Below are 26,572 nucleotides of genomic sequence, written 5' to 3'. Positions count from 1 at the left end.
AAACTATATGTATACATGTAACTATCTTCAAATGTGGAAAATAAGGCGATTAAGAACCTTACTAAGTAATTAATTGAATTTGAAAAGAAAAACTGATGTCCGATCTTGTTTAATGCATATGATGAAATCATTAATCTTAGGTACTCGGGCACGTGTATACATGTGTATACATTCTTTGTCCAGGTGACCTCCTCTGTGATTTTCCTGTATATTCTGTGTGGATTGCAGGGGGTTTTCTGTCAGGAGTGGACAGAAGACTGTTACATAACATATACACAGTACGAAGCGTGAGTTTATAACTGGAGCCCGGCAGGATTTTTTTTTCAATTGGTGTGTACCTGAGTTAGTAAAACTGATAAGTTAATTATAATTATTTAGTAAAAAAAATCTAGCTAGTTGTATATCGCAAACAGTGTATGAGGACGAATTTTACTTAGTGCACTCAATAAATTAAGATACCTATTTTGTAAGACTCCTTCTTAACTCCTTTAGTTATCATTTGAATGAACCTTTAGGTACAGTAACTAATTAAGCAAACAAATTAAGGTAAAGTCGTTGTAAATTTTTACAAATCATACCAAATATTCGTACAACCTGAAGTTTAGAGCTAATCCATTTCTTTTTTAATACCACGCCAACACATGTACACAGGATTTTTTTTTTTAATTCTACAGTTGATAATAACAAGTAAAACCCACTTGGAGTTTGGGTCTAATATAATAATTGTTTAATTATTTACATGCATTTCAGTCTTTACTACATGTATGACTGTATCATGATTCACTGGCGTCGGAAGCAAATTGAAAGTGGGGGGGGGGGGGGCTAGACTAATCCTCAGAAATATTGAGGAAAAACCCGAATTCCCAAAATCATGAAAATCCTAATCCGTGGGGGGGGGGGGGGGGGGTATACCTATACTATATACTTCCGAAAATAAATTTCCCTACCCAAAATGTTTTTTTTACCAAAATCATGAAATTCCTAATCCGTGTCGGGGGGGGGGGGGGGGGGTTGGGGGGCTACTATGCCTATTACTCCAACTTCTCAATCTTTCAAGGTAAATTTAGGAACAATTACATTTCCGGCTAGAAAAAGTTTGGGGGGGGGGCTATGTGCCTAATGGTTAAGTCTAACTTTGCACTAAGCCCCCCCCCCCCCTAGCCCCCCCCCCCCCCCCCCCCGGTCCGACGCCTATGTGATTCGTGCATATCTATACTTCGTATTTACTTTCTGTACTGTAAACACAGATATTGATACATGTTTATGAAACATGCACATGTTTCTGTTATAAGATATAATAAGCATTATTTATAATTTTACTGAAGTTATACGTTATATTACAAAATCAGTTTAAAATCCAGCACTAGCCATGTGGTGCACGTGATTTTAATCCCATTTTTAAAATTTGATTATTCATTCGTATACATTTGATGTAGAAAGTATACCAAATAATAAGAAATATATTTTGTTTATATATCAGTCCGACGTGTACGTCTTACTTCCCGGCTTGTTTAACGCGTTTGTATTTTAATTTCATAAGTATTCTTAACGTACTGTTCATCGTATGACTATATTCTCTTTTGAGAAGTGGACAGGCATAGCTATGCCTGTCCACTTCTCAAAAGAGAATACGTATGACTAATGAGTGCACATGTGTAACTGTAAAATAATTGCCAATAATTCATCGTATTTGTAAATTCACCATACGGGTGAACGCTGTTAATCGGACCCCGTTAATTGATTGGCATCTAATTATATTTATGATTTCTGTGTGTTCATGCAGAATCTGCTCTGTGATGAACATAATATTTTCACACCTCTATATTTTGAATAAGAATATGACCGTGCTTAGAATCGCGGTGAAAATTGACAAGTCAAGACTAACTTGTCAGTAAACTATATATGGCTCTATCATATTTAGTTTGGCAAAATCATCAGTACATGTAAATAAAATATAGTTAAAGACAAAATCTGATACATATGTCTCATTAGAATTTGTTTACATGGTTTAATTTCATTAGACATTTGTAAACAAACGGTCGGCCATTTTTTTTTTGTTAATCACGTGTTACGAATACAATTGTAACAAACACACGCCAATACTTTGTCGTATTTAACCAGGAAATACTGACTCCGACAGTTCTTATTTAAAATAAATATACATGTAAAAAGTATACTATTCGGTAAAAAATGATAATTTTGATTAAACATTATTCATCTTAAACTATCCCAAGATGCACTTTTCCAAGATTTAGCGGGTTCTGATTGGTCAGTATTGGCGCACTTTATGATTCCGAGCGAAGGTTAAAATGGACAAGATGGTGCTGTTGTAAAATGGAGAATTGAGAAGCATAAATAGCCTCTACAACAAGGAGATAATGCAGGAACGAAGAACTCATGTTAAGGTAACTTAAATCACAATATAGATACTCCCAATAACATTTTCAAGGCTCTAATTTATCTGTCATTTGTAAACGAGATCTCGCGCCATCAAATCAAGATGGCGTCATTTTTTCAAACTTGGTTCGGCATTTTAATTTTGATTACCGTATCTTTTTAAAATATACGTTTTGACCAAGTTAACCATTAACCATCTTTATATGCATGATAATCAAGATTATCCAGGGTATACACATATGATATATAATTATATAAACGTCCCTAATATATGAATGCTTGGTTGGTAAACAAGACGAACAATGAATCTTTCGCACATTATACAATTTACAAACTCTAAATGTAACGTAAATATTTTTAAAAAAAATTATTAATTAAACCCGGAAAATGAAATCTTTCACGTTTTTCTTTTTCAGCATTGACAGCATACAGGGTCAATGTTTCCTCTGATTAGTTGCATCCTCTGTTCGGTGATTCGGGGATTCGGGTGAATGTTTTGACCAGCTGGACGATGTGAACGCTATGTATTGCTTTGAAATTGATTATTTTCACCATTAACTTATACATGTGTTGGATGTTTATAATTTACTGTAGTAATTTTTGGGAAATCTAGGTCTAAGTTCTTGAAAAGGAGGTTGATTGGGGGGGGGGGGGTGGTGAAACACACTTATTGTTGATAATTTTTTCCATTCTTCAACAAACAATAGTTGAATCAAAATGAAAATAACATTGCTTCAAATATAAAATGAAACATTTTAGACCAGATACTACTGTAGTCATTGTATTACATAGTTTAAACAGCAACTGGCAACTGTATGGTAGCTTCTGTATTCAGAATTTTATTCAGAATGCTTTTATTACATGTTAGGCTAAATGTTTATTGTTTAAAAATCTAAATGAAACTTTATTATTCTTGTTTAAGATAAATAGAACAGACATAAAGTACAGCCCAGTGAAAGGAACAAGTTCATCGCAAGAAGAAGAATTTTAATGCTACCACTGTCCAGAACTACTAAGTCTGCTGTAACCATGATGTGATCATATGAGTGCTTCACAGGTCTGGACATTGCTCGAAAAACCCCCCAAAAGGCCTATTTCCATAAACTACGACTCAGGTTACATCAACAACAGCCAAGGACACTCCTTATTGATTCGAATGGACACATCTCTTCGACCCAACTAAACCTCTGCAGAACAAGACTTTTTAACTGTAAAGTATTCTCATTTCAAAAAACCTATAAACTATAAAAGTACTTTTTTTATATGATCAAATACCAGTATATTACAATGTCAGTCTGTAAGCTAGAATCTTAGAAAATCACATGGTTTTGACTTATTAAATGATTGATTAGACCTTGCAGATATTAACTTTCATTTTCAATCTTAAATAATTTGAAATATTGCATAAAATATTAGACTCCATGTAACATATATCCTCACACCTCCAAGTTGATAAGTGTTAACTACTTTTTTTTCCCATTTTCTTTGTTTAAACATTTATTGATAACTTAATGCAGCAATATATGAAAAATTAAGAAACCAATCTTAAATGTAAAAAAACTGCATTAGGAGATGAATGCATGGGTCATAGAAATGATAAAATACACCAAACAATATTCAATTATGTCGTATATGAAAATATATAAAGACAACATATACCCCATGTATTACAATTTTTATATAACAAAATTACTTGCATGGAAAGTTGTTTCCATGTGGGTTTTTATTTTAATCTGTGTTATGTAACTAATATTGGAATTAGCTTTTATATCATAAGTAAAATGCTGGTATTGATGAGAATTGTAAGGTGAATGATCTGTGTGATACTTTGTACTTTATACATTCATGCTACAAAAAGCAAGTACATGTACATGTAGTAATACTTGACATATATAAACAATGTATATTTTACTTCATGTCTTGGATTTAAAAATATTAATGTAGGTACAGTAGTGAAATGTAGGAAGGTAAACCGTGTAAAGAAGATTATTCATCAGGAATGAAGTGTGTTGCAATCAGCATAATTAATTAAATGTGTACATCATATTTTTGCACATGATTTGACAGACTGCTCCATTGTTAGCTTTTTATTGGCCAACAAGCTTTTCATATCTCCCTCTGGGTCATCTATTAAATACTGACAGGCTTATGATATTAAAATCTGATCAGTTGTTACATCATGGGTGGAAATGAGAAGTTCACTTTGGACATAATGGATTATCAAAAAATGATATCAAATCCTGTTCTATTGTAAAACATTAGATTATATTACTAACAAAGAAAAGGTTTATCCCAACTTGTAAGTGGGTCACTTTGACCTCATTTTGGAATTTATTGACATACATATTCAAATCAAATCTGGGTCATACCTCAATAGTCAACTACTATCTTGTAGTGTATTTTTTTTTTTTTAAAGATGGATACTTTAAACTTTCAAAAATATTTTACAGTGTACATATTCATTGTAGTTCAAAACAAATTGAGACAAGTGTATCATGTTCATGTAACAGTGAAGTTTTCTTTGTTTATTCATGTACATGCAGTTATTTTGTAAATTGCATTCATATTTTTAAAAAAGTAAGATGTTTGTTGCATTTTTAAAGGGAGATTTGACAGGCATTTAATCGAGATGAAAAAAAATACAAGTGTAAAGATTTCTATGGGAGTTTTTTTTTTCTTGTGCAATTTTATCATTTTTTAAATAAAAGTCCCTAATAAGAGAATTGCCATATGGATGTTTCTCCATTATTGTATCTTGGCTGTATTTTATTTATTAGTGGAAACAATTTCAGATTTTTGAACAAAATAAATTTGGAACTGTTTGAAATTGTTTTGTTTTTACATAAAGTAGAAACCTTGCTCAGCTTTTGTGAAAGCAAAAATATAAAAAGTTTCAGTAAGTTTCAGTTGCGGAAATCCTTTGTAAACAATATGTATCCCAACTGTATATGGAGGTTGAAACTATGCAGAAACTTCAAGTTTCAGCAAGTTTCCGTCGCGGAAACCATTTGTAAACAATATGGATCCCAAATGTATATGGAGATTGAAACTATGCAGAAACTTGAAGTTTCAGTAAGTTTCCGTTGCGGAAACCATTTGGATTCATGGACAGCCTAAGTTTCAGCACTGCGGAAACTTAATGAAACTTGAAGTTTCCGTGCTGAAACCTGTCAGAAACTTAAAGTAACCTTAAGTTTCCGCAGAGTTTCCAAAGGGTTTCCGCAGTGCTGAAACCAGATATTTCATCCAGTGTAAAAATTGCAATTCGTCAATTATGATTAATTAAAAGAAAAAAACGACTTCGGTTATTACCAGGATTACACGGGGATCACCTAATGAGAAACCAATAATCCACTGGATGAAAAATCAAGTTTCAGCAAAACTGAAACTATATGGAAACCTTGCTGAAACTTGAAGTTGAAGTTTCATGTATAGTTTCTGCAATGCGGAAACCATTATATCGATTCAGCAAGTATCCGTTAGGTTTCAGTCAGCAGAAACTTTAGTCTAAGATTCCTGATGGTTTCCGCAATGCGGAAACTAAATTTGAATCATGTGAAAAGTTGTGTAAATTATTATAGAAATATCAATCAGTTTCAGAACATTTCCGCTAGGTTTCAGTATGCTGAAACTTTAAGTTAAGATTCCAAATGGTTTACGCATTGCTGAAACTATTACTAAAATTGATTTGAGTTTAATAGTGATATCATTTATTTTCAACAGGTTTAAGTTTAATTCTAGCCTAATGACAATGAATCCACACATACTAAAATGTATAGTAAGGTTTCAGCGTGACTGAAACTATATGTATACATGTAACTATCTTCAAATGTGGCAAATAAGGCGATTAAGAACCTTACTAAGTAATTAATTGAATTTGAAAAGAAAAACTGATGTCTGATCTTGTTTAATGCATATGATGAAATCATTAATCTTTGGTACTCGGGCACGTGTATACATGTGTATACATTCTTTGTCCAGGTGACCTCCTCTGTGATTTTCCTGTATATTCTGTGTGGATTGCAGGGGTTTTTCTGTCAGGAGTGAACAAAAGACTGTTACATAACATATACACAGTACGAAGCGTGAGTTTATAACTGGAGCCCGGCAGGATTTTTTTTCCAATTTGTGTGTACCTGAGTTAATAAAACTGATAAGTAAATTATAATTATTTAGTAAAATAAATTAATATTCCTATTTTGTAAGACTCCTTCTTTAATCATTTAGTTATCATTTGAATGAACCTTGAGGTACAGTAACTAATTAAGCAAACAAATTAAGGTAAAGTCGTTGTAAATGTTTACAAATCGTACCAAATATTCGTACAACCTGAAGTTTAGAGCTAATTCATTTCTTTTTTAATACCACGCCAACACATGTTTTAAATTCTACAGTTGATAATAACGAGTAAAACCCACTTGGAGTTTGAGTCTAATATAATAATTGTTTAATTATTTACATGCATTTCAGACTTTACTACATGTATGACTGTATCATGAATCACTGGCGTCGGAAGCAAATTGAAAGTGGGGGTGGGGGGGGGGGGCTAGGCTAATCCTCAGAAATATTGAGGAAAAACCCTAATTCCCAAAATCATGAAAATCCTAATCCGGGGGGGGGGGGGGGGGGATACCTATACTATATACTTCCGAATATAAATTTACCCACCCAAATTTTTTTTCCCAAAATCATGAAATTCCTAATCCGTGTCGGGGGGGGGGGGGGGGGCTAGTATGCCTATTACTCCAACTTCTCAATCTTTCAAGGTACATTTAGGAACAATTACATTTCCGGTGAGAAAAAGTGTGTGGGGGGGGGGGGGGGGCTATATGCCTATTGGTTAAGTCTAACTTTGCACTAAGCAACCCCCCCCCCTAGCCCCCCCCCCCCCCCCGGTTCGACGCCTATGTGATTCGTGCATTTCTATACTTTGTATTTACTTTCTGTACTGTAAACACAGATATTGATACACGTTTATGAAACATGCACATGGTTCTGTTATAAGATATAATAAGCATTATTTATAATTTTACTGAAGTTATACGTTATATTACAAAATCAGTTTAAAATCCAGCACTAGCCATGTGGTGCACGTGATTTTAATCCCATTTTTAAAATTTGATTATACATTCGTATACATTTGATGTAGAAAGTATACCAAATAATTAAAATTATATTTTGTTTATATATCAGTCCGACGTGTCTTACTTCCCGGCTTGTTTAACGCGTTTGTATTTTAATTTCATAAGTATTCTTAACGTACTGTTCATCGCATGACCAACCAGTGCACATGTGTAACTGTAAAATAATTGCCATCAATTCATCGTAGTTGTAAATTCACCGTACGGGTGAACGCTGTTAACCGGACCCCGTTAATTCATTATTGATCGGCATCTAATTATATTTGTGATTTCTGTGAGTTCATGCAGAACCTGCTCTGTGATGACCATAATATTTTCACACCTCTATATTTTGAATAAGAATATGACCGTGCTTAGAATCGCGATGAAAATTGGACAAGTCAAGACTAACTTGTCAGTAAACTATATATGGCTCTATCATATTTAGTTTGGCAAAATCATCAGTACATGTAAATAAAATATAGTTAAAGAAAAATCTGATACATATGTATCATTAAAACTTGTTAAATTTCATTAGACATTTGTAAACAAACGGTCGGCCATTTTTTTTGGTTAATCACGTGTTACAAATACAATTGTAACAAACACACGCCAATACTTTGTCGTATTTAAAATAAATATACATGTAAAAAGTGTACTTTTCGGTAAAAAAATGATAATTTTGATTAAACATTATTCATTTTAAACTATCCCAAGATGCACTTTTCCAAGATTTAGCGGGTTCTGATTGGTCAATATTGGCGCACTTTATGATTCCGAGCGAAGGTTAAAATGGACAAGAAAGTGCTGTTGTAAAATGGAGAATTGAGAAGCATTAATAGCCTCTTCAACAAGGAGATAATGCAGGAACGAAGAACTCATGTCAAGGTAACTTAATTAATTCACAATATAGATACTCCCAATAACATTTTCAAGGCTCTAATTTATCTCTCATTTGTAAACGAGATCTCGCGCCATCAAATCAAGATGGTGTCATTTTTTCAAACTTGGTTCGGCATTTTAATTTTTATTACCGTATCTCTTTTAAATATACGTTTTGACCAAGTTAACCATTAACCAACTTTATATGCATGATAATCAAGATTATCCAGGGTATACACATATATAATTATATAAACGTCCCTAATATATGAATGCTTGGTTGGTAAACAAGACGAACAATGAATCTTTCGCACATTATACAACTTACAAACTCTAAATGTAACGAAAAATTTTTATTAATTAAATCCGGAAAATGAAATCTTTCACGTTTTTCTTTTTCAGCATTGACAGGAGCATTCAAAGTCAATGTTTCCGGTGATTAGTTGCATCCTCTGTTCGGTGATTCGGGTGAATGTTTTGACCAGCTGGACGATGTGAACGCAAGGTATTGCTTTGAAATTGATTATTTTTACCATTAACTTATACATGTGTTGGATGTTTATAATTTACTGTAGTAATTATTGGGAAATCTAGGTCTAAGTTCTTGAAAAGGAGGTTGATGGGTGGGGGGGGGTGAAACACACTTATTGTTGATTAGTTTTTCCATTGTTCAACAAACAATGATTGAATCAAAATGAAAATAACATAGCTTCAAACATAAAATGAAACATTTTAGACCAGTTACTACTGTAGTCATTATATGACATAGTTTAAACAGCAACTGGCAACTGCATAGTAGCTTCTGTATTCAGAATTTTATTCAGAATGCTTTTATTACATGTTAGGCTGAATGACTTATGTTTATTGTTTACAAATCTAAATGAAACTTTATTATTCATGTTTAAGATAAATAGAACAGACATAAAGTACAGCCCAGTGAAAGGAACAAGTTCATCACAAGAAGAAGAATTTTAATGCTACCACTGTCCAGAACTACTAAGTCTGCTGTAGCCATGATGTGATCATATGAGTGCTTCACCTGTCTGGACAATGCTCGAAAGTCCCCCAAAAAGGCCTATTTCCATAAACTACGACTCGGGTTACATCAACAACAGCCAAGGACACCCCTTATTGATTCGAATGGACACATCTCTACGACCCGACTAAACCTCTGCAGAACAAGACTTTTTAACTGTAAAGTATTCTCATTTCAAAAAACCTATAAACTATAAAAGTACTTTTTTTATATGATCAAATACCAGTATATTACAATGTCTGTCTGTAAGCTAGAATCTTAGAAAATCACATGGTTTTGACTTATTTAATGATTGATTTGACCTTGCAGATATTAACTTTCATTTTCTTAAATAATTTGTTATATTTGCAAATATTGCATAAAATATTAGAATCCATGTAACATATATCCTCACACCTCCAAGTTGATAAGTGTTAACTACTTTTTTTTTTTCCATTTTCTTTGTTTAAACATTTATTGATAACTTAGTTTTTATTTGCAGCAATATATGAAAAATTAAGAAACCAATCTTAAATGTAAAAACACTGCATTAGGAGATGAATGCATGGGTCATAGAAATGACAAAATACACCAAACAATATTCAATTATGTCGTATATGAAAATATATAAAGACAACATATACCCCATGTATGACAATTTTTATATAACAAAATTACTTGGATGGAAAGTTGTTTCCATGTGGGTTTTATTTTAATCTGTGTTATGTAACTAATATATAATTGGAATTAGCTTTTATATCATAAGTAAAATGCTGGTATTGATGAGAATTGTAAGGTGAATGATCTGTGTGATACTTTGTATTTTATACATTCATGCTACAAAAAGCAAGTACATGTAGTAATACTTGTCATATATAAACAATGTATATTTTACTTCATGTCTGCGATTTAAAAATATTAATGTAGGTAAAGTAGTGAAATGTAGGAAGGTAAACCGTGTGTAAAGAAGAATATTCATCAGGAATGTTGCAATCAGCATAATTAATTAAATGTGTACATCATATTTTTGCACATGATTTGACAGACTGCTCCATTGTTAGCTTTTATTGGCCAACAAGCTTTTCATATCTCCCTCTGGGTCATCTATTAAATACTGACAGGCTTATGATTTTAAAATCTGATCAGTTGGTACATCATGGGTGGAAATGAAAAGTTCACTTTGGACTTAATGGATTATCAAATAAATAATATCAAATCCTGTTCTATTGTAAAACATTAGATTATATTACTAATTAACAAAGAAAAGGTTTATCCCAACTTGTAAGTGGGTCACTTTGACCTCATTTTGGAATTTATTGACATATTCAAATCAAATCTGGGTCATACCTCTATAGTCAATTACTATCTTGAAGTGTATTTTTTTTTTTTAAAGATTGATACTTTAGACTTTTCAAAAATATTTTATGGTGTACATATTCATTGTAGTTCAAAACAAATTGAGACAAGTGTATCATGTTCATGTAACAATGAAGTTTTCTTTGTTTATTCATGTACGTGCAGTTATTTTGTAAATTGCATTCATATTTTTAAAAAAGTAAGATCTTTGTTGCATTTTTAAAGGGAGATTTGATAGGCATTTAATCGAGATGAAAAAAATACAAATGTAAAGATTTCTATGGGAGGTTTTTTTCTTGTGCAATTTTATCATTTTTTAAATAAAAGTCCCCAATAAGGGAATTGCCATATGGATGTTTCTCCATTATTGTATCTTGGCTGTATTTTATTTATTATTGGAAACAGTTTCAGATTTTTGAACAAAATAAATTTGGAACTGTTTGAAATTGTTTTGTTTTTACTTAAAGTAGAAACCTTGCTCAGCTTTTGTGAAAGCAAAAATATAAAAAGTTTCAGTTGCGGAAACCCTTTGTAAACAATATGTTTCCCAATTGTATATGGAGGTTGAAACTATGCAGAAACTTCAAGTTTCAGTAAGTTTCCGTTGCGGAAACCATTTGTAAACAATATGTATCCCAAACGTATATGGAGATTGAAACTATGCAGAAACTTCAAGTTTCAGTAAGTTTCCGTTGCGGAAACCATTTGGATTCATGGACAGCCTAAGTTTCAGCACTGCGGAAACTTAATGAAACTTGAAGTTTCCGTGCTGAAACCTGTCGGAAACTTAAAGTAACCTTAAGTTTCCGCAGAGTTTCCAAAGGGTTTCCGCAGCGCTGAAACCAGATATTTCATCCAGTTATCAATTCACAGGGACCGTCTCTGTGAAATTTAGGGAGAAAAAATTCTATCATATGCATAAATCAACTTTCATAAAAAATACATTTTGTATTCGATATCAAACCTATGAAAACCTTACAAATATCACAGCTTGAAAAAAATTAATATTATATAACTCTGAAAAAAAAACCCTTGAAGCACTGAAGATAAGTCGAAGATATTTTGATAATTGTTTTCGAGTATTTACAACTTCGTCCGACATGTAGCTTAAAGGTGTTTCAAGCGAAGATCTAACTTAAATTTACACATAAAAATGAATTGAAAATAAGAAAAAGAACAGTGAATAGGTATACTTGGACCATCCCCTCCCCCAAATTCTACAAGTTAAGATTTTAACGATTTTGGAATTTTTTTAAATTTTGCTTGTCAAGATTTTTTTGATTAGTCAGCCTCTCTCACTTTCGAAAAGATGCTACGTGCATTATCATTCAAATCAACGTGGATTCATAAGAAACAATTATTAAAATTTAGAGGTGATTCATTTAATTTCGAATTTCACAGATATGCGCATAATTTCATTTTTGACTCCAAAATAATAAATAAATAATTCTTATCAAATCTTAGTTATAAAAATATTTATAGCCCACTCTGATTAAAAATATTCCATAAATGTAATTTTTTTATCTACTTGAAGGCGATACATACGTTAGCATAATATCAATAATCTTGCCCTGATGCAAATTGGCGAAGGTCTTTATACATTATTACGGCATAAGGAATCTTTTAGTTTTATCAAAACTTCTCTTAAACACGGGTTTAGCTTGAACAAAATTTCTCACACAAACAAACGAACCTTTAGATTTTTTAGAAAATTATCAAACATTTTTCGATTACAAATTCAGAACAGATAGTTACGTTGTTGATGTATATTAAGTTGTCAAACCAGGTTATTTATAAAATATTACCTATATTAGGTATAACGTTTTCCATATTACGCATGTTCAAATTTCAAACTTGTCTATGAAAAATAACAAATCAATTAAACGAAATTAAACCTGTACAAGGCAGGTATTTGCAACCTGGGGGTGTACAAACATTGATTTTAATCCTTCCTGGGTTTCCAATAATGATTTTAAAAAAATCTGAACAAAAAAGCGAGGAAGAAAACTTTTTATGTTACTCATAATATAGTAGCTTTTCCCCCAGGGAAATGCTCTACTACAGTCATTTACAGGAAGTTAACCTAAGCACCCTAGAAACCGGGGATAAACACTAACCTTATGTGTATTTCATGTCTAAGAAAAGGATTCTAACTTTTAAACGAGAAAGTATTTCCGGATGCACGAAAACAGTTCAATGCAAGGGACAAACTACTAATGTCCTTATTTTTATTTGTGTTTACTTGTGATGGTAATCAATTTTGGAAATTATTATATATGTACTTAATTAATGTAAAAGAAGTTCTTTGATTTAATCATTTTACTGTTGCCTAAAACGCATTATTTTCTTTTAATTACGTGTGTATGATGTAAACTCCCAGACATTTTTGAAAAAAGCATTTGCGATGAAAGAAAGTCTGTACTGATTATTACCCCTGTTGATCAGAGATCCATATATATATATAAATAAAGGGGCATAGTGGCAAATTTTGTCAAAAACTATTTTTCTGAATATAATGTTTACAATGCATTTCTAATAGGCGACTAAAATTTGAGTGTCAATCTTAGAGATATAAGCCAGTTATAGAGCTTACAATTTGTTGCTATGTAAACAAAGCTTTTGTTTACATTTTGAATGTTGAAGTGAAAATTCCAGGTTTTGACCTAAAGTAAATGCTTTAAATGTTAAGAACTGTTTATTTATGCTTAAGCCGAATTCGTAAAGAGACAAATCAGCTTGAAAAAATTAGTGTTACTGGTAAATTTGAATAATGTAAACAAAAAAAAGCATGAACCTTGTTTACATAATTCAGAATTGTTACATATAGCCCTACTTATCTTTTTTATAACTCTGCTATTAAATCAAAAATTTCATTTTGTCATCAGAAATGCATTCATAAAACATGTAAATAATAAAAAAAGAGAAAAATAGTCTTTTGATTAAAATCGTCACCATATCCTTTTAAAGGTTGAAGTAAAAAATAGTTTTCTAACATAAGTAGTCACCATTATTATAAAATCATTAGAAAACGAAAAGCTAGTTTGAATAATTTCCAGTTGGACAGGTGAAAACACTTTGAGCACCTTAATATGCAAATAAAGGGGTCAAATATCCCGCAGTACTATATATATTTAAAGAAAATAAGCTCGTCAAAAACTGTAGAAAATCAAATTGTTATATCCTTATAAATGTTCTTCTATGTAATCCTTTATAATAAAAAGCCTAATATAACGAATGTTATTTCAACCTGTCTGACGATTTCGATGTCGACCGGTCTACGAACTAACGCTTTCAAGGAATTGCCAATACAGTGTGTCTGTTGGGGCGTGCACATTTGTGGTCAAACAGATTATAATGTAATGCTGAAAATTAGTTTGTATAAAGTAGCGGCGTGTTTACATTCGCGACGGAATTAGGTTAAACTTTAAATTCCACTTTAAAAGGGGCATGGTCACGATTTTGGTCAATATTTGTATTCTATTTGTATTGTTTACAATGCATTAGTAAGACATTTCAGACAATCAACCAACATTTGAGTGTCAGTTGTCGACTTACTTGTGTTGCATTAATATTCAAAACTATTCAAATTTCATCATAAAAGAGAAAATTTTAGTTAAAATATTCAATCGGACATGACAATTATCAAGTCGCTTCAAATCAAGAACTCTTTAGTGTGAGAGTGGGGGTAAGATGTAGGATTTCACAGTGTATTAAAACTCTGTCTCTTATAAATATGGTACGCATAAGTTCCCAGAAGTCTTCAATACGTCTTCCATCGTATATTACGGAAACAAAATCATAACCCGGGTTATGCATATTTTTCTACAATGCTAGCCACCTTTTAACCTGCATGAATAACCAAAGAAAACATTTAATCATTGAAATACCAATGCATTCAAACGAGATTTTGCAAATTAAATACAAGACACCGGATAATAACATTTAAAAAAATGACGCGAGGTGCTCCAAGTTACTTCTGAATGAAAAACAAATAAAGTGTTAGATTTTCCCAATATATATCTCCAAATTAGCTAAAATGAATTATTTGGAGAAAAAGTGTGTTATAAATGTGCCATTAATCAATTTCATTTTTTTTAAAATTTCTACAAGTATATATATATATATATATATATATATATATATATATATATATATATATATATATATATATATATATATATATATATATATATATATATATATATATATATATATATAAATATATATATATATATATATATATATATATATATATATATATATATATATATATATATATATATATATATATATATATATATATATATATATGCATATCTGTCATAAGTCTACGAAAAATGAAGGAAATTGTGAATTGGGACGGATTTAAATGTGATTCCTGTCGTTTTAGGAACGAATTACACAGAAATCAATTTCTACATTGGAGTTGTAATAAATGTATTCCATAAATAGAAAGTTTTCAATTCGGATTCTTCTACAGGTATGGTTAATAGAAGCGGTTTTCTATAAAATAGTTTGTAAAAGTCAGTGTAGGACGACACGTTAGCTGGGAACACGTTTACAATTTGAAACTTTTTCAGTTTAAGGAGTCCATTATGTAACTTAATGTTGATATTTAATAATATATATTTACATTCCACATAGTTTTGGCTTGTAAAGTGTGCTGAAAGCTACGGCAGTTATAACACTGAAATGCACACAGGGTACTCAAAGGTTAAAATGACGAGTTTTATTATGACGTCACATACGTTGAATGCTGTTAACTGCAACGTCACAAGCGAAGTCAAAGTTCACGCTTGTGGCCGTTTTAGGCTCTTCCATTAGTATGAACTTACCCTTAGGATAATATAAGAAATTTTAGGTATAATCACATTTGCTGACAAGGCAAAAGTTAAAAAATATAAATACATGTATAAGCATTAAATCATGGTTTTTTGAAAGATACAGTCTCAAAACATCAGCGATATGTGCATACAAATTTTCATAACGCGCTAACGCATGTTACTTAATTTGTATGCACACACCGTTACGAGAGTGTATCTTTCAAAAGATCAGGATTCAATGCTATAATAAATCGGTATATACATTAAATATGCTGCGTGCCGTTGCTAATCCATTTAAATTATTGCTGTTTTTACTACTGATCTCGTATAAGAAATGCATTGGTTTAAATAAAAAGGAACAACATTCTTCAGTGTCTCTTAAAAAATTACCCTATGAAATCATTTGATAAATTAAGGCGTCTAAAAATACATTTATTACCGATGAAATAAATCCATTTATTTCTATTCATGTTTCCACCATTTACTTTTTGAATCATTTACATTTAAATGGGGCGAAACCACTCGACACGCAACCTCTGTGCCAACATATTACCGGGGCGAAACCACCCGTGACCTCTGATACTATTGAGTCTACCAAATGACGACGGTGGAAGTGAAAGGTCTGTGAATGAAAAGGTACAGAAGTCTATACGTCAGTTAATTTTTATTTGATACACAAACTAAAGACGCTTTTAGGGAATCGTTAATATATTGTAAGTTGTGACTGTTTGGGGCAAGTACAAGGGTAGTCAGAACATATAACGATACAGTCTGTTGAAATTTGTTTATACAAAATGGCGGCACGTTTACCTTCGCGACAGTATTAGTTCAAACTTTAAATTCAAGATATGATATTTTGAATGATTTAAACTTGTTAATGATAACTAGCTGGTATGCATGTAGGTACATAAGGCCTGTTTATGTACTAATTTAAAAACGAAATTGCTGCTCAGATGCGTTGAATTGAACCCAGGATGTTTTGCACCTTTTCTGATGTTTTGCACCGAGATGTTTAACGTTATCGTGGCAAAACATTTTATGACTTTTGGTATATTTTTTTGTCGACATGTTAATCAATTTTAGTCATAAAATATGAATTCTTTGTGCAAAATTCATAATCTTGAATCCTGAAAGAGAGTCACATATTTTTGTGAATATCGATTATTCGGCTCAGATCAAGCTCGAGTATTTGTAATTTCATTTATTTGAATTTAGGACCCTAAAACATTTATGAGGAAACTTGATATATAGTTGAAAAAATGTGAAAAAGCTATTTAAAAACAGAATGTTTGAAAAGCATCAATAGCTTTTTTTCTTTCAGTATGTTTGTTTTTGTTATTTTAAGGGGGGGAAGATTTGCAAAACATTTTCAACATTTTCAAAACATTTTTATCTTTGTTCAAATTTTCTAAAATGTATTTGATTTTATACTTCAAATGTTTGAATCTAAACCTGTTTTCAAGGCCTCGAGCTATGTTTGACATCTATCCATCAATCGCCAAGACTTGTATTACTTCTATGAAAAGATTGATCCTTCTGTAATTTTAGCTAATTATTTTAAACTTGGTTAATTTTACTTGTGTGTCATGTGGAATTACCTTTTTCCGAAGCCATACAAGATTAAAATTGCAAAAAAAAGAAACATTATGTATTAACCTGCATATTATGTACTGTCTCCAAAATTTAGGTGGATATCTTTATTGTCATCAAGATATAATAAATTACATTATAATAGTACAGTTATTGTTAAGTATAATTACTTAATTCAATTTATTACATTGTTTGACTTTTAAAGAGCTCTGTATAAATATATAGTAAACTGTTTAAATTTTAAACCAAGAGCTGAATTTTTTTTTTACACAAAATAATTCATGGACATAAGTGTCATTAAAGAACTAAGACACTAAGAACTAAGACACTAAGAACTTAGACGCCCGGGCCCCATAAAATTGTCAAAATAAAGTTTAATCATTCTTCTTGTGGCAAAGAAATGTACAACTTGCGAGTTTTATTTATCAACTTTTTGGAAACTCATGGGATTTCTCTACATTAGATTAATTTCAACGGTGAATATAATGAAAACACATAGAACAAATTGTGTAACATACTGTAAAATGAGAAAATTTGGCGCATACATATTTTAGCGCAAATGCAAGTGCCAGTACATTAGCGCAATTATATTTTAGCGCATGCATCTTTTCTTTAAAAAAAGAAAACGAAATTGTTGTTGTTTGATAAACGATCACGCCCAAAATTTAGTTCTGTGTTCACTCAAGCATGTGAACACAACGACTTTGATTTTTATCTCGCACGCACGGTAAACTGTCGTTGAGAACAATACACTTACTTTTGTGTAAATCGTCAGTAGATAGATATGAAAACTTCGATTATTGGCGATAATGTGTAATTTTTGTTGGTAAACAAATTTGAGTTATCGGACTTTGAATTTAACGTGTCGACTTGGAAAACACTAGAAGAGTCCCAAAACTAAAAGTGAAATCGAATGCTACATTTACCATGAGTTTCGATCACCATGAGAGAATCTTTTTCACAGTAATTTTACATTAAAAAAACACACAAAAAATAGGTATCGTCTTCTTATCTTTATATCCACTAATCAGAGATCATAGAAATTATGATCAATCATGTATTGTCAGCGTTAACGATCGCCACGCTTAATCACATTTTTACCTCGAGGCGCTAAATGGAAGTGGCATGGGGAGAAGCCCAATTTTCAAGGTGCTAATGAGAGATATTAAAAAGCAATTCAAACTGAATAAATTAATCCATGTTTAGGCACTTACACCCGATAACCCATACCATTTACCTGTGTAATTGTTTAAACAAACAGAACCGACAGTATCTGATATTTAAATGAACACTTCTATATAGCCTTAAAAATAGAATGACGGTATTGTTTTGCAACTTGAAGAAATTTAATACATATAAAAAATCGTTGGTGCACTATTAATTTTAGCGCTCAGAGGCAGTTGCGCCAAATGCGCTAAAATTTGTAGTGCGCCATATTTTCTCGTTTTACAGTACTTAAAGAGCCAACTAGCTACACTCCCCTTGGGTTCAAATGTCACCTCTCACTTAAATTTAAATAAATGGTTCTTCTAACTTGTTTTTTTTATAGACTTTTCCATATTTATTATGATACAAGCTGGCATTGTTATCTTTTTAAAAACTTCATTTACATCGTCCTATTAAACTTTTTAAACTAATTAGGTTACACCCGTTCGTAAAAACAAAATGTATAGGAAATTTTTCTCATATTTCTCATGGCGGATTGTTTCGATGGGATTTTTTCGAGTATTAAAATATATTTAATTGTTTTACTTTTCATTTTACTCACGAGAAGATATATCAAAAAATCTACATTTGAAGACTTCATTTTTACCCTACTACATTTCCAAAATTCAGAAGCTTCCGGGGGCTTAGCCTCCTGAACCCAATCTGGACTTTGCTCTGGACCAACTAGGGTCAGATATCGAAGTTGAAATTCTTTGTTTTTGTAAACAATGCTCAAGTCTTGTAACCGTTTCCATGTGTACTACATTGCTATAAGTTTCTAATAAATGATGCTTTCTTTTGTTGATAATATTACTTTAGAACACATTAAATCAAGTTATTGTTAATGCCTCTAGTCATTTTTATATGTATGGTATATTCCTTACTTAATTATATTACAGCGTCTGTAAACAAATATAAGACTTGGGCTTTGTTTACTTTACAATGAATTCTTACCTCTGTATTTCTCTTATGACTTGAATTCTAACATTCAAATTTCGGTAAATTATTCAAAATGCACAATTAAAGCACCTCATACTATAAATATTAAAGTTATTACTGAATATATTTAGGTTTGAAAAAGACAAAGAGTTCAGAATTGTTAAAATTACCGAGATTTTATGTTTACAATAAACCAAGCGACAAGCTATAAGCGTGTGCTATGATCATTGTGACGTCATGAAAAAATTCTTACAGAATTGAACGATTTCGCTATTCTGTAGGTTTATATAAGGAAACATATTTGCAAAGGTAACTATTGATGAAATCACATTTCATAAGAGACAGCTTGGTATTTACTTTTAAAGTTTACTAAATTTTCCTCAAACGATTAAACTGCTATTTGATTCAAAATAAAGGTACAATGTTTACAAAGAATCGATAATTTGTTGTATGCTATTCAATGAGTATTTAATTTTCATCAAATTCTTTTTTTTTTAGATTTTGATAAGAAGTATCTGACCTGATGGATCAGCGTTGGGCCCAGGATGTGTTACGGTGTCATCTCTGTGAGACTCCAGCTCCCTCTATGTACTGTGACATTTGTCACATACATCTGTGTAAAGCCTGTGTGGGAGAACATCTCTCCGATGAATCCCAAGATCACAAAGTTGTGTCATTTAAAAAGAGAGGATCTACAACTAAATGTCCAAAACATTCTTCAAACATAAGCGTACTTTACTGTCAACAGTGTGACATTCCTATTTGTACAACATGTGCCTCATCTGAAGAGCATCATGGTCATAAATTTATTGAATTAATGGAAAACAAGAGAGAAGTCATTCAAAAAGATTTACAGGAATTAGAAAAACTTATTTATCCTCAATATCAAGAGATTGCATCAGAAATTCCAATACATGTCGCTGATCTGTATAAAAACTCACGGGAATTGACAACAGCTATCAACCAGCATCAAGATGACTTATACAAAGAAATAGACACCATGGCTAAGACACTGAAATCTTATCTTGCTAAAATGGACTCCGAACACCTGGCTGTACTACACAAGCAGGAAGATGAAATTAAACACACTGTTTCTGAAATCACTCAGAACATTGCTGATCTAAGGAAGTTACTAGACTCTAATGATGCCAGCCTTGTCGCTGCCTACAAATCGAGAAATGCCGAATTCAGAAGATTGCCTCCTCAACTCAAAGTTTCCTTACCACGTTTTATTCCTCGAGGAATCACCAAAGAACTGTTTGGTTCTCTGACAGCGTTATCTTTAATAAAAGCAGAACGCTGTATCATAATTGATTCTCCCGTTGCTGAGTCATCTCCCTTGGACAAACCGCTCATTAATGTACCGCGGATCATCGCAAATATAAGGACGGAGGTTAAATTTTTAGGTAGTGTGGCCTGTCTAAGTGATAATGATATGTGGACGTGTGGTGACGACAGTATCATGCGACTGTTCAATATCCATGGAGATCTAGTGCAGTCAATCCATTCCAAGTCTGGGAACAATCCATGGGACATAGCAGTGACAAAGACTGGGGATCTTGTTTATACTGATGACAAAGATAGAAGTGTGAACATACTTAAGAAAAAAAAGATAAAGAAATTGATCAAAACCAGGGATTGGACACCTCGCAATATATGTAGTACCTTCTCTGGTGACCTCTTAGTTGTTATGACCAGTGATGATCAACCAACAAAAGTTGTGTGTTACTCTGGTCCCATAGAGAAACAAAGTATTCAGTACGACGACAAAGGACGACCTCTCTATTCATCTGGGTACGTGAAATACATCAGCGAGAACAGAAATCTAGATATTTGTCTGTCAGATTCTGGAGCTAATGCAGTAGTGGTAGTTAATCAGGCCGGGAAACTCCGGTTTACCTACACTGGCCCTCCCTCTACTAAGAAACGATCATTTGATCCACTCGGCTTAACTACAGACAGCCAGGGACTAATACTTGTTGCAAATATTAACACCAGTTGTATCCACATCCTGGATCAGGACGGACAGTTTATCCGGTACATTAGAAACTGTGCTTTTCAGAATCCACGAGGTTTTAGTGTGGACACCAGCGACAACCTATTTGTGGCTGAGTACTATTCTTATCAATTGAAGAAAATAAAATATTATATGTAGAAGAAAATATGTCTCTTTGATAGTGTTTGTATATATTGCTTGTTGACAAACTGAAAGTCTATATATAGTATAGAAGTATGTGTATGAAAGATGAGTACCTGTATTAAATAAGAAAAATATTAAAATACCATATACCTTCATTTAATTATTATTTCAAGTATTTCATGTCAAAGGGTTATACACTGTACATGTACATCATGACAAAAACTCATTTTTTAATCCCTTATCGGTATCACATGAGGGGACTAGAGCTCTCTTCATCATCCGTCAGTCTTTCAGGCTCTGTTCCACTTCAATCGGGTATACACATAAGGTTTGTTGCACGGCAAGGAAAATGCCACCCATAAATGTGGTTTAAATCACTTCTTTTCTTCCGGGATAAAGTTTTCATTATGTTCTAAAGAAAATTTCTTCAAATTCAACCATTTAAACGTAAAAAATAGCAATTCATCAATTATGATTAATTAAAAGAAAAAAAACGACTTCGGTTATTACCAGGATTACACGGGGATCACCTAATGAGAAACCAATAATCAATTCACAGGGACCGTCGCTGTGAAATTTAAGGAGAAAAAAATCTATCATATATATAAATCAACTTTCATACAAAATACATTTTGTATTCAATATCAAACCTATAAATATCACAGCTTGAAAAATATTAATATTATATAACTCTGAAGAAAAAAACCCTTGAAGCACTGAAGATAAGTCGAAGATATTTTGATAATTGTTTTTGTGTATTTACAACTTCGTCCGGCACGTAGCTTAAAGGTGTTTCAAGCGAAGATCTTTCTTAAAATAACGAATAAAAAATGAACTGAAAATAAGAAAAAGAACAGTGAATATGTATACTAGGACCCCCCACCTCCCTTTTCCACCAGTTAGGATTTTAACGATTTTGGAATATTTTTTAAAATTTTGCTTGTCAAGATTTTTTGGATTAGTCTGCCTCTTTCACTTTCGAAAAGATGCTACGTGCATTATCATTCAATTCAACGTGGATTCATAAGAAACAATTATTAAAATTTAAAGGTGATTCATTAGATTTCGAATTTCACAGATATGCGCATAATTTCATTTTCACTCAAAAATATTAAATAAATAATTCTTATCAAATTTTAGTTATAAAAATATTTCTAGGGCACTCTGATTAAAAAGATTCCATAAATGTCATTTTTTTTATCAACTTGAAAGCGATACATACTTTAGCATAATATCAACCATCTTGCCCTGATGAAAATTGGTGAAGGTCTTAATACACTATTACGGCATAAGGAATCTTTTAGTTTTATCAAAAATTTTCTTAAACATGGGTTTAGCTTGAACAAAATTACCCACACAAACAGACGAACCATTAGATTTTTTTTTAGAAAATTATCAAAAAATTTTCGATTACAAATTCAGAACAGATAGTTACGTGTTTGATGTATATTAAGTTGTCAAACCAGGTTATTTATAAAATATTTACCCATATAAGGTTCTACGTTTTCCATGATACGCATGTTCAAATTTTAAACTTGTCTATGAAAAATAATAAATCGGTTAAACGAATTTAAACCTGTACAAGGCAGGTATTTGCAACCTGGGGGTGTACAAACATTGATTTTAATCCTTACTGGGTTTCCATTTATGATTTTAATAAAATCTGAACAAAAAAAGCGAGAAAGAAACCTTTTTATGTTACTCATAATGTAGTAGCTTTTCCCGCAGGGAAATGCTTTAGTACAGGCATTTTCAGGGAGTTAACCTGTGATGAAAATATGTCAAATCCAGGGAGAGTCAATGACATTTCATCTAAACACCCTAGAAACCGGGGATAAACACTAACCTCAGCGTATTTCATGTCTAAGAAAAGGATTCTAACTTTTAAACGTGACAAAGTATTTCCGGAAGCACGAAAACAGTTCAATGCAAGGGACAAACTACTAATGTCCTTATTTTTATGTGTGTTTACTTGTGATGGTAATCAATTTTTGAAATTATTATATATGTACTCAATTAATGTAAAAGAAGTTCTTTGATTTAATCATTTTACTGATGCCCAAAACGCATTATTTTCTTTTAAATATGATGTAAACTCCCAGAAATTTTTCAAAAAAGCATCTGCGATGGAAGAAAGTCTGTACTGATTATTACCCCTGTTGATCAGAGATCTATATATATATAATTAAAGGGGCATAGTGGCAAATTTTGTCAAAAATTATTTTTCTGAATTTAATGTTTACAATGCATTTCTAATAGGCAACTAAAATTTGAGTGTCAATCTTAGAGATATAAGCAAGTTATAGAGCTTACAATTCGTTGCTATGTAAACAAAGCTTTTGTTTACATTTTGAATGTTGTAGTGAAAATTCAAGTTTTTGACCTAAAGTAAATGCTTGTAATGTTAAGAACTGTTTATTTATGCTTAAGCCAAATTCGTAAAGAGACAAATCAGCTTGAAAAAATTAGTGTTACTAGGAAATTTGACCTATGTAAACAAAAACAAAGCATGAACCTTGTTTACATAATTCAGAATTGTTACATATAGCCCTTCTTATTTTTTTTATAACTCTGCTATTAAATCAAAAATTTTATTTTGTCATCAGAAATGCATTCATAAAACATGTAAATAATAAAAAGAGAAAAATAGTCTTTGATTAAAATCGCCACCATGTCCTTTTAAAGGTTGAAGTAAAAAATAGTTTTCTAACATAAGTAGTCACCATTATTATAAAATCATTAGAAAACGAAAAGCTAGTTTGAATAATTTCCAGTTGGACAGGTGCAAACACTTTGAGCACCTTAATATGCAAGTAAAGGGGTCAAATATCCCACAGTACTATATATATATTTAAAGAAAACAAGCTCGCAAAAAACAGTAGAAAATCAAATTGTTATATCCTTATAAATGTTCTTCTATGTAATCCTCTCTAATAAAAAGTCTAATAAAACGAATGTTTTTTCAACCTGTCTGACGATTTCGATGTCGACCGGTCTACGAACTAACGCTTTCAAGGAATTGCCAATACAGTGTGTCTGTTGGGGCATGCACATTTGTGGTCAAACAGATTATAATGTAATGCTGAAAATTAGTTTGTATAAAGTCGCGGCGTGTCTACATTCGCGACGGAATTAGGTCAAACTTTAAATTCCACTTTAAAAGGGGCATGGTCACGATTTTGGTCAATATTTGTATTCCATTGGTATTGTTTACAATGCATTAGCAAGGCATTTCAGACAATCAACCAACATTTGAGTGTCAGTTGTCGACTTACTTGTGTTGCATTAATATTTTATTATTCAAATTTCATCATAAAAGAGCAAATTTTAGTTAAAATATTCAATCGGACATGACAATTATCAAGTCGCTTCAAACCAAGAACTCTTTAGTTTGAGAGTGGGGGTAAGGTGTAGGATTTCACACGGATTTTAAATTCTGTCTCTTATAAATATGGTACGCATAAGTTCCCAGAAGTCTTCAATACGTCTTCCATCGTATATTACGGAAATAAAATTATAACCCGGGTTACGTATATTTTTCTACAATGCTAGCCACCTTTTAACCTGCATGAATAACCAAAGAAAACATTTAATCAGTGGTATGGTTAATAGAAGCAGTTTTTTATAAAATAGTTTGTAAAAGTCAGTGTAGGACGACACGTTAGCTGGAAACACGTTTACAATTTGAAACTTTTTCAGTTTAATGAGTCCATTATGTAACTTAATGTTGATATCTAATAATATATATTTACATTCCACATAGTTTTGGCTTGTAAAGTGTGCTGAAAGCTACGGCAGTTATAACACTGAAATGCACACAGGGTACTCAAAGGTTAAAATGACGAGTTTTATTATGACATCACATACGTTGAATGCTGTTAACTGCAACGTCACAAGCGAAGTCAAAGTTCACGCTTGTGGCCGTTTATGGCTCTTCCATTAATATGAACTTACCCTTAGGATAATATAAGAAATTTTAGGTATAATCACATTTGCAGACAAGGCAAAAGTTAAAAAATATAAATACATGTATAAGCATTTAATCATGATTTTTTGAAAGATACAGTCTCTAAACATCAGCGATATGTGCATACAAATTTTCATAACGCGCTAACGCACGTTACTTAATTTGTATGCACACACCGTTACGAGAGGGTATCTTTCAAAAGATCATGATTCAATGCTATAATAAATCGGTATATACATTAAATATGCTGCGTGCCGTTGCTAATCCATTTAAATTATTGCTGTTTTTACTACTGATCTCGTATAAGAAATGCATGGGTTTAAAAAAAAGGAACAACATTCTTAAGTGTCTCTTAAAATAATTACCCTATGAAATCATTTGATAAATTAAGGTGTCTAAAAATACATTTATTACCGATGAAAAAAATCCATTTATTTCTATCCATGTTTCCACCATTTACTTTTTGAATCATTAACATTTAAATGGGGCGAAACCACTCGACACGAAACCTCTGTGCCAACATATTACCGGGGCGAAACCACCCGTGACCTCTGATACAATTGAGTCTACCAAATGACGACGGTGGAAGTGAAAGGTCTGTGAATGAAAAGGTACAGAAGTCTATACGTCAGTTTATTTTTATTTCATACAAAAACTAAAGACGCTTTTGGGGAATCGTTAATATATTGTACGTTGTGACTGTTTGGGGCAGGTACAATGGTAGTCAGAACATATAACGATACAGTCTGTTGAAATTTGTGTATACAAAATGGCGGCACGTTTACCTTCGCGACAGTATTAGTCCAAACTTTAAATTCAAGATATGATATTTTGAATGATTTAAACTTGTTAATGATAACTAGCTGGTATGCATGTAGGTACATAAGGCCTGTATTTACTAAAACGAATTACTGCTCAGATGCGTTGAATTGAACACAGTTCAATCGTCAAGACTTGTATTACTTCTATGAGAAGATTGATCCGTCAGTAGTTTTAGCTTATGATTTTAAACTTGGTTTATTTTAGTTCTGTTTCATGTGGAATTACCCTTTTCCGAAGCCAAACAAGATTAAAATTACAAAAAGAAACATTATGTATTAACCTGCATATTATGTACCGTCTCTAAAATTTAGGTGG

At 32.0% G+C, this 26,572-nt stretch overlaps 2 protein-coding genes across 6 annotated transcripts in view; both read left to right on the top strand.

Moving 5' to 3' along the window:
- The window catches only part of LOC128158390 (tripartite motif-containing protein 2-like), a 38,281-nt gene that overhangs the window by 8,294 nt on the left and 3,415 nt on the right, over positions 1–26,572 (top strand). The window contains exon 1 of one of the 5 annotated variants that reach the window (XM_052821188.1): positions 19,060–19,078. The exons of 1 other annotated variant lie outside the window; for it this stretch is intronic. The gene's annotated coding sequence lies outside the window, so the exon portion shown is untranslated. Of the gene's footprint in view, positions 1–19,059; positions 19,079–25,930; positions 26,047–26,572 lie in introns of those variants that run through there. 3 more of the 5 variants (XM_052821186.1, XM_052821185.1, XM_052821184.1) reach the window with 3 other exon arrangements.
- On the top strand, positions 16,170–21,613 carry LOC128158391 (tripartite motif-containing protein 2-like). The gene is made up of 2 exons (XM_052821191.1): positions 16,170–16,229; positions 19,827–21,613. The coding sequence occupies exon 2, from the start codon at positions 19,852–19,854 to the stop codon at positions 21,481–21,483; it is 1,632 nt and encodes a 543-aa protein (XP_052677151.1). The 5' UTR covers positions 16,170–16,229; positions 19,827–19,851; the 3' UTR covers positions 21,484–21,613.

Source organism: Crassostrea angulata, chromosome 8 (assembly GCF_025612915.1).
Source record: "Crassostrea angulata isolate pt1a10 chromosome 8, ASM2561291v2, whole genome shotgun sequence".
Taxonomy (NCBI): domain Eukaryota; kingdom Metazoa; phylum Mollusca; class Bivalvia; order Ostreida; family Ostreidae; genus Magallana; species Magallana angulata.
Note: the sequence above shows the minus strand (reverse complement) of the source record. Positions and strands in the feature narration are given on the sequence as shown.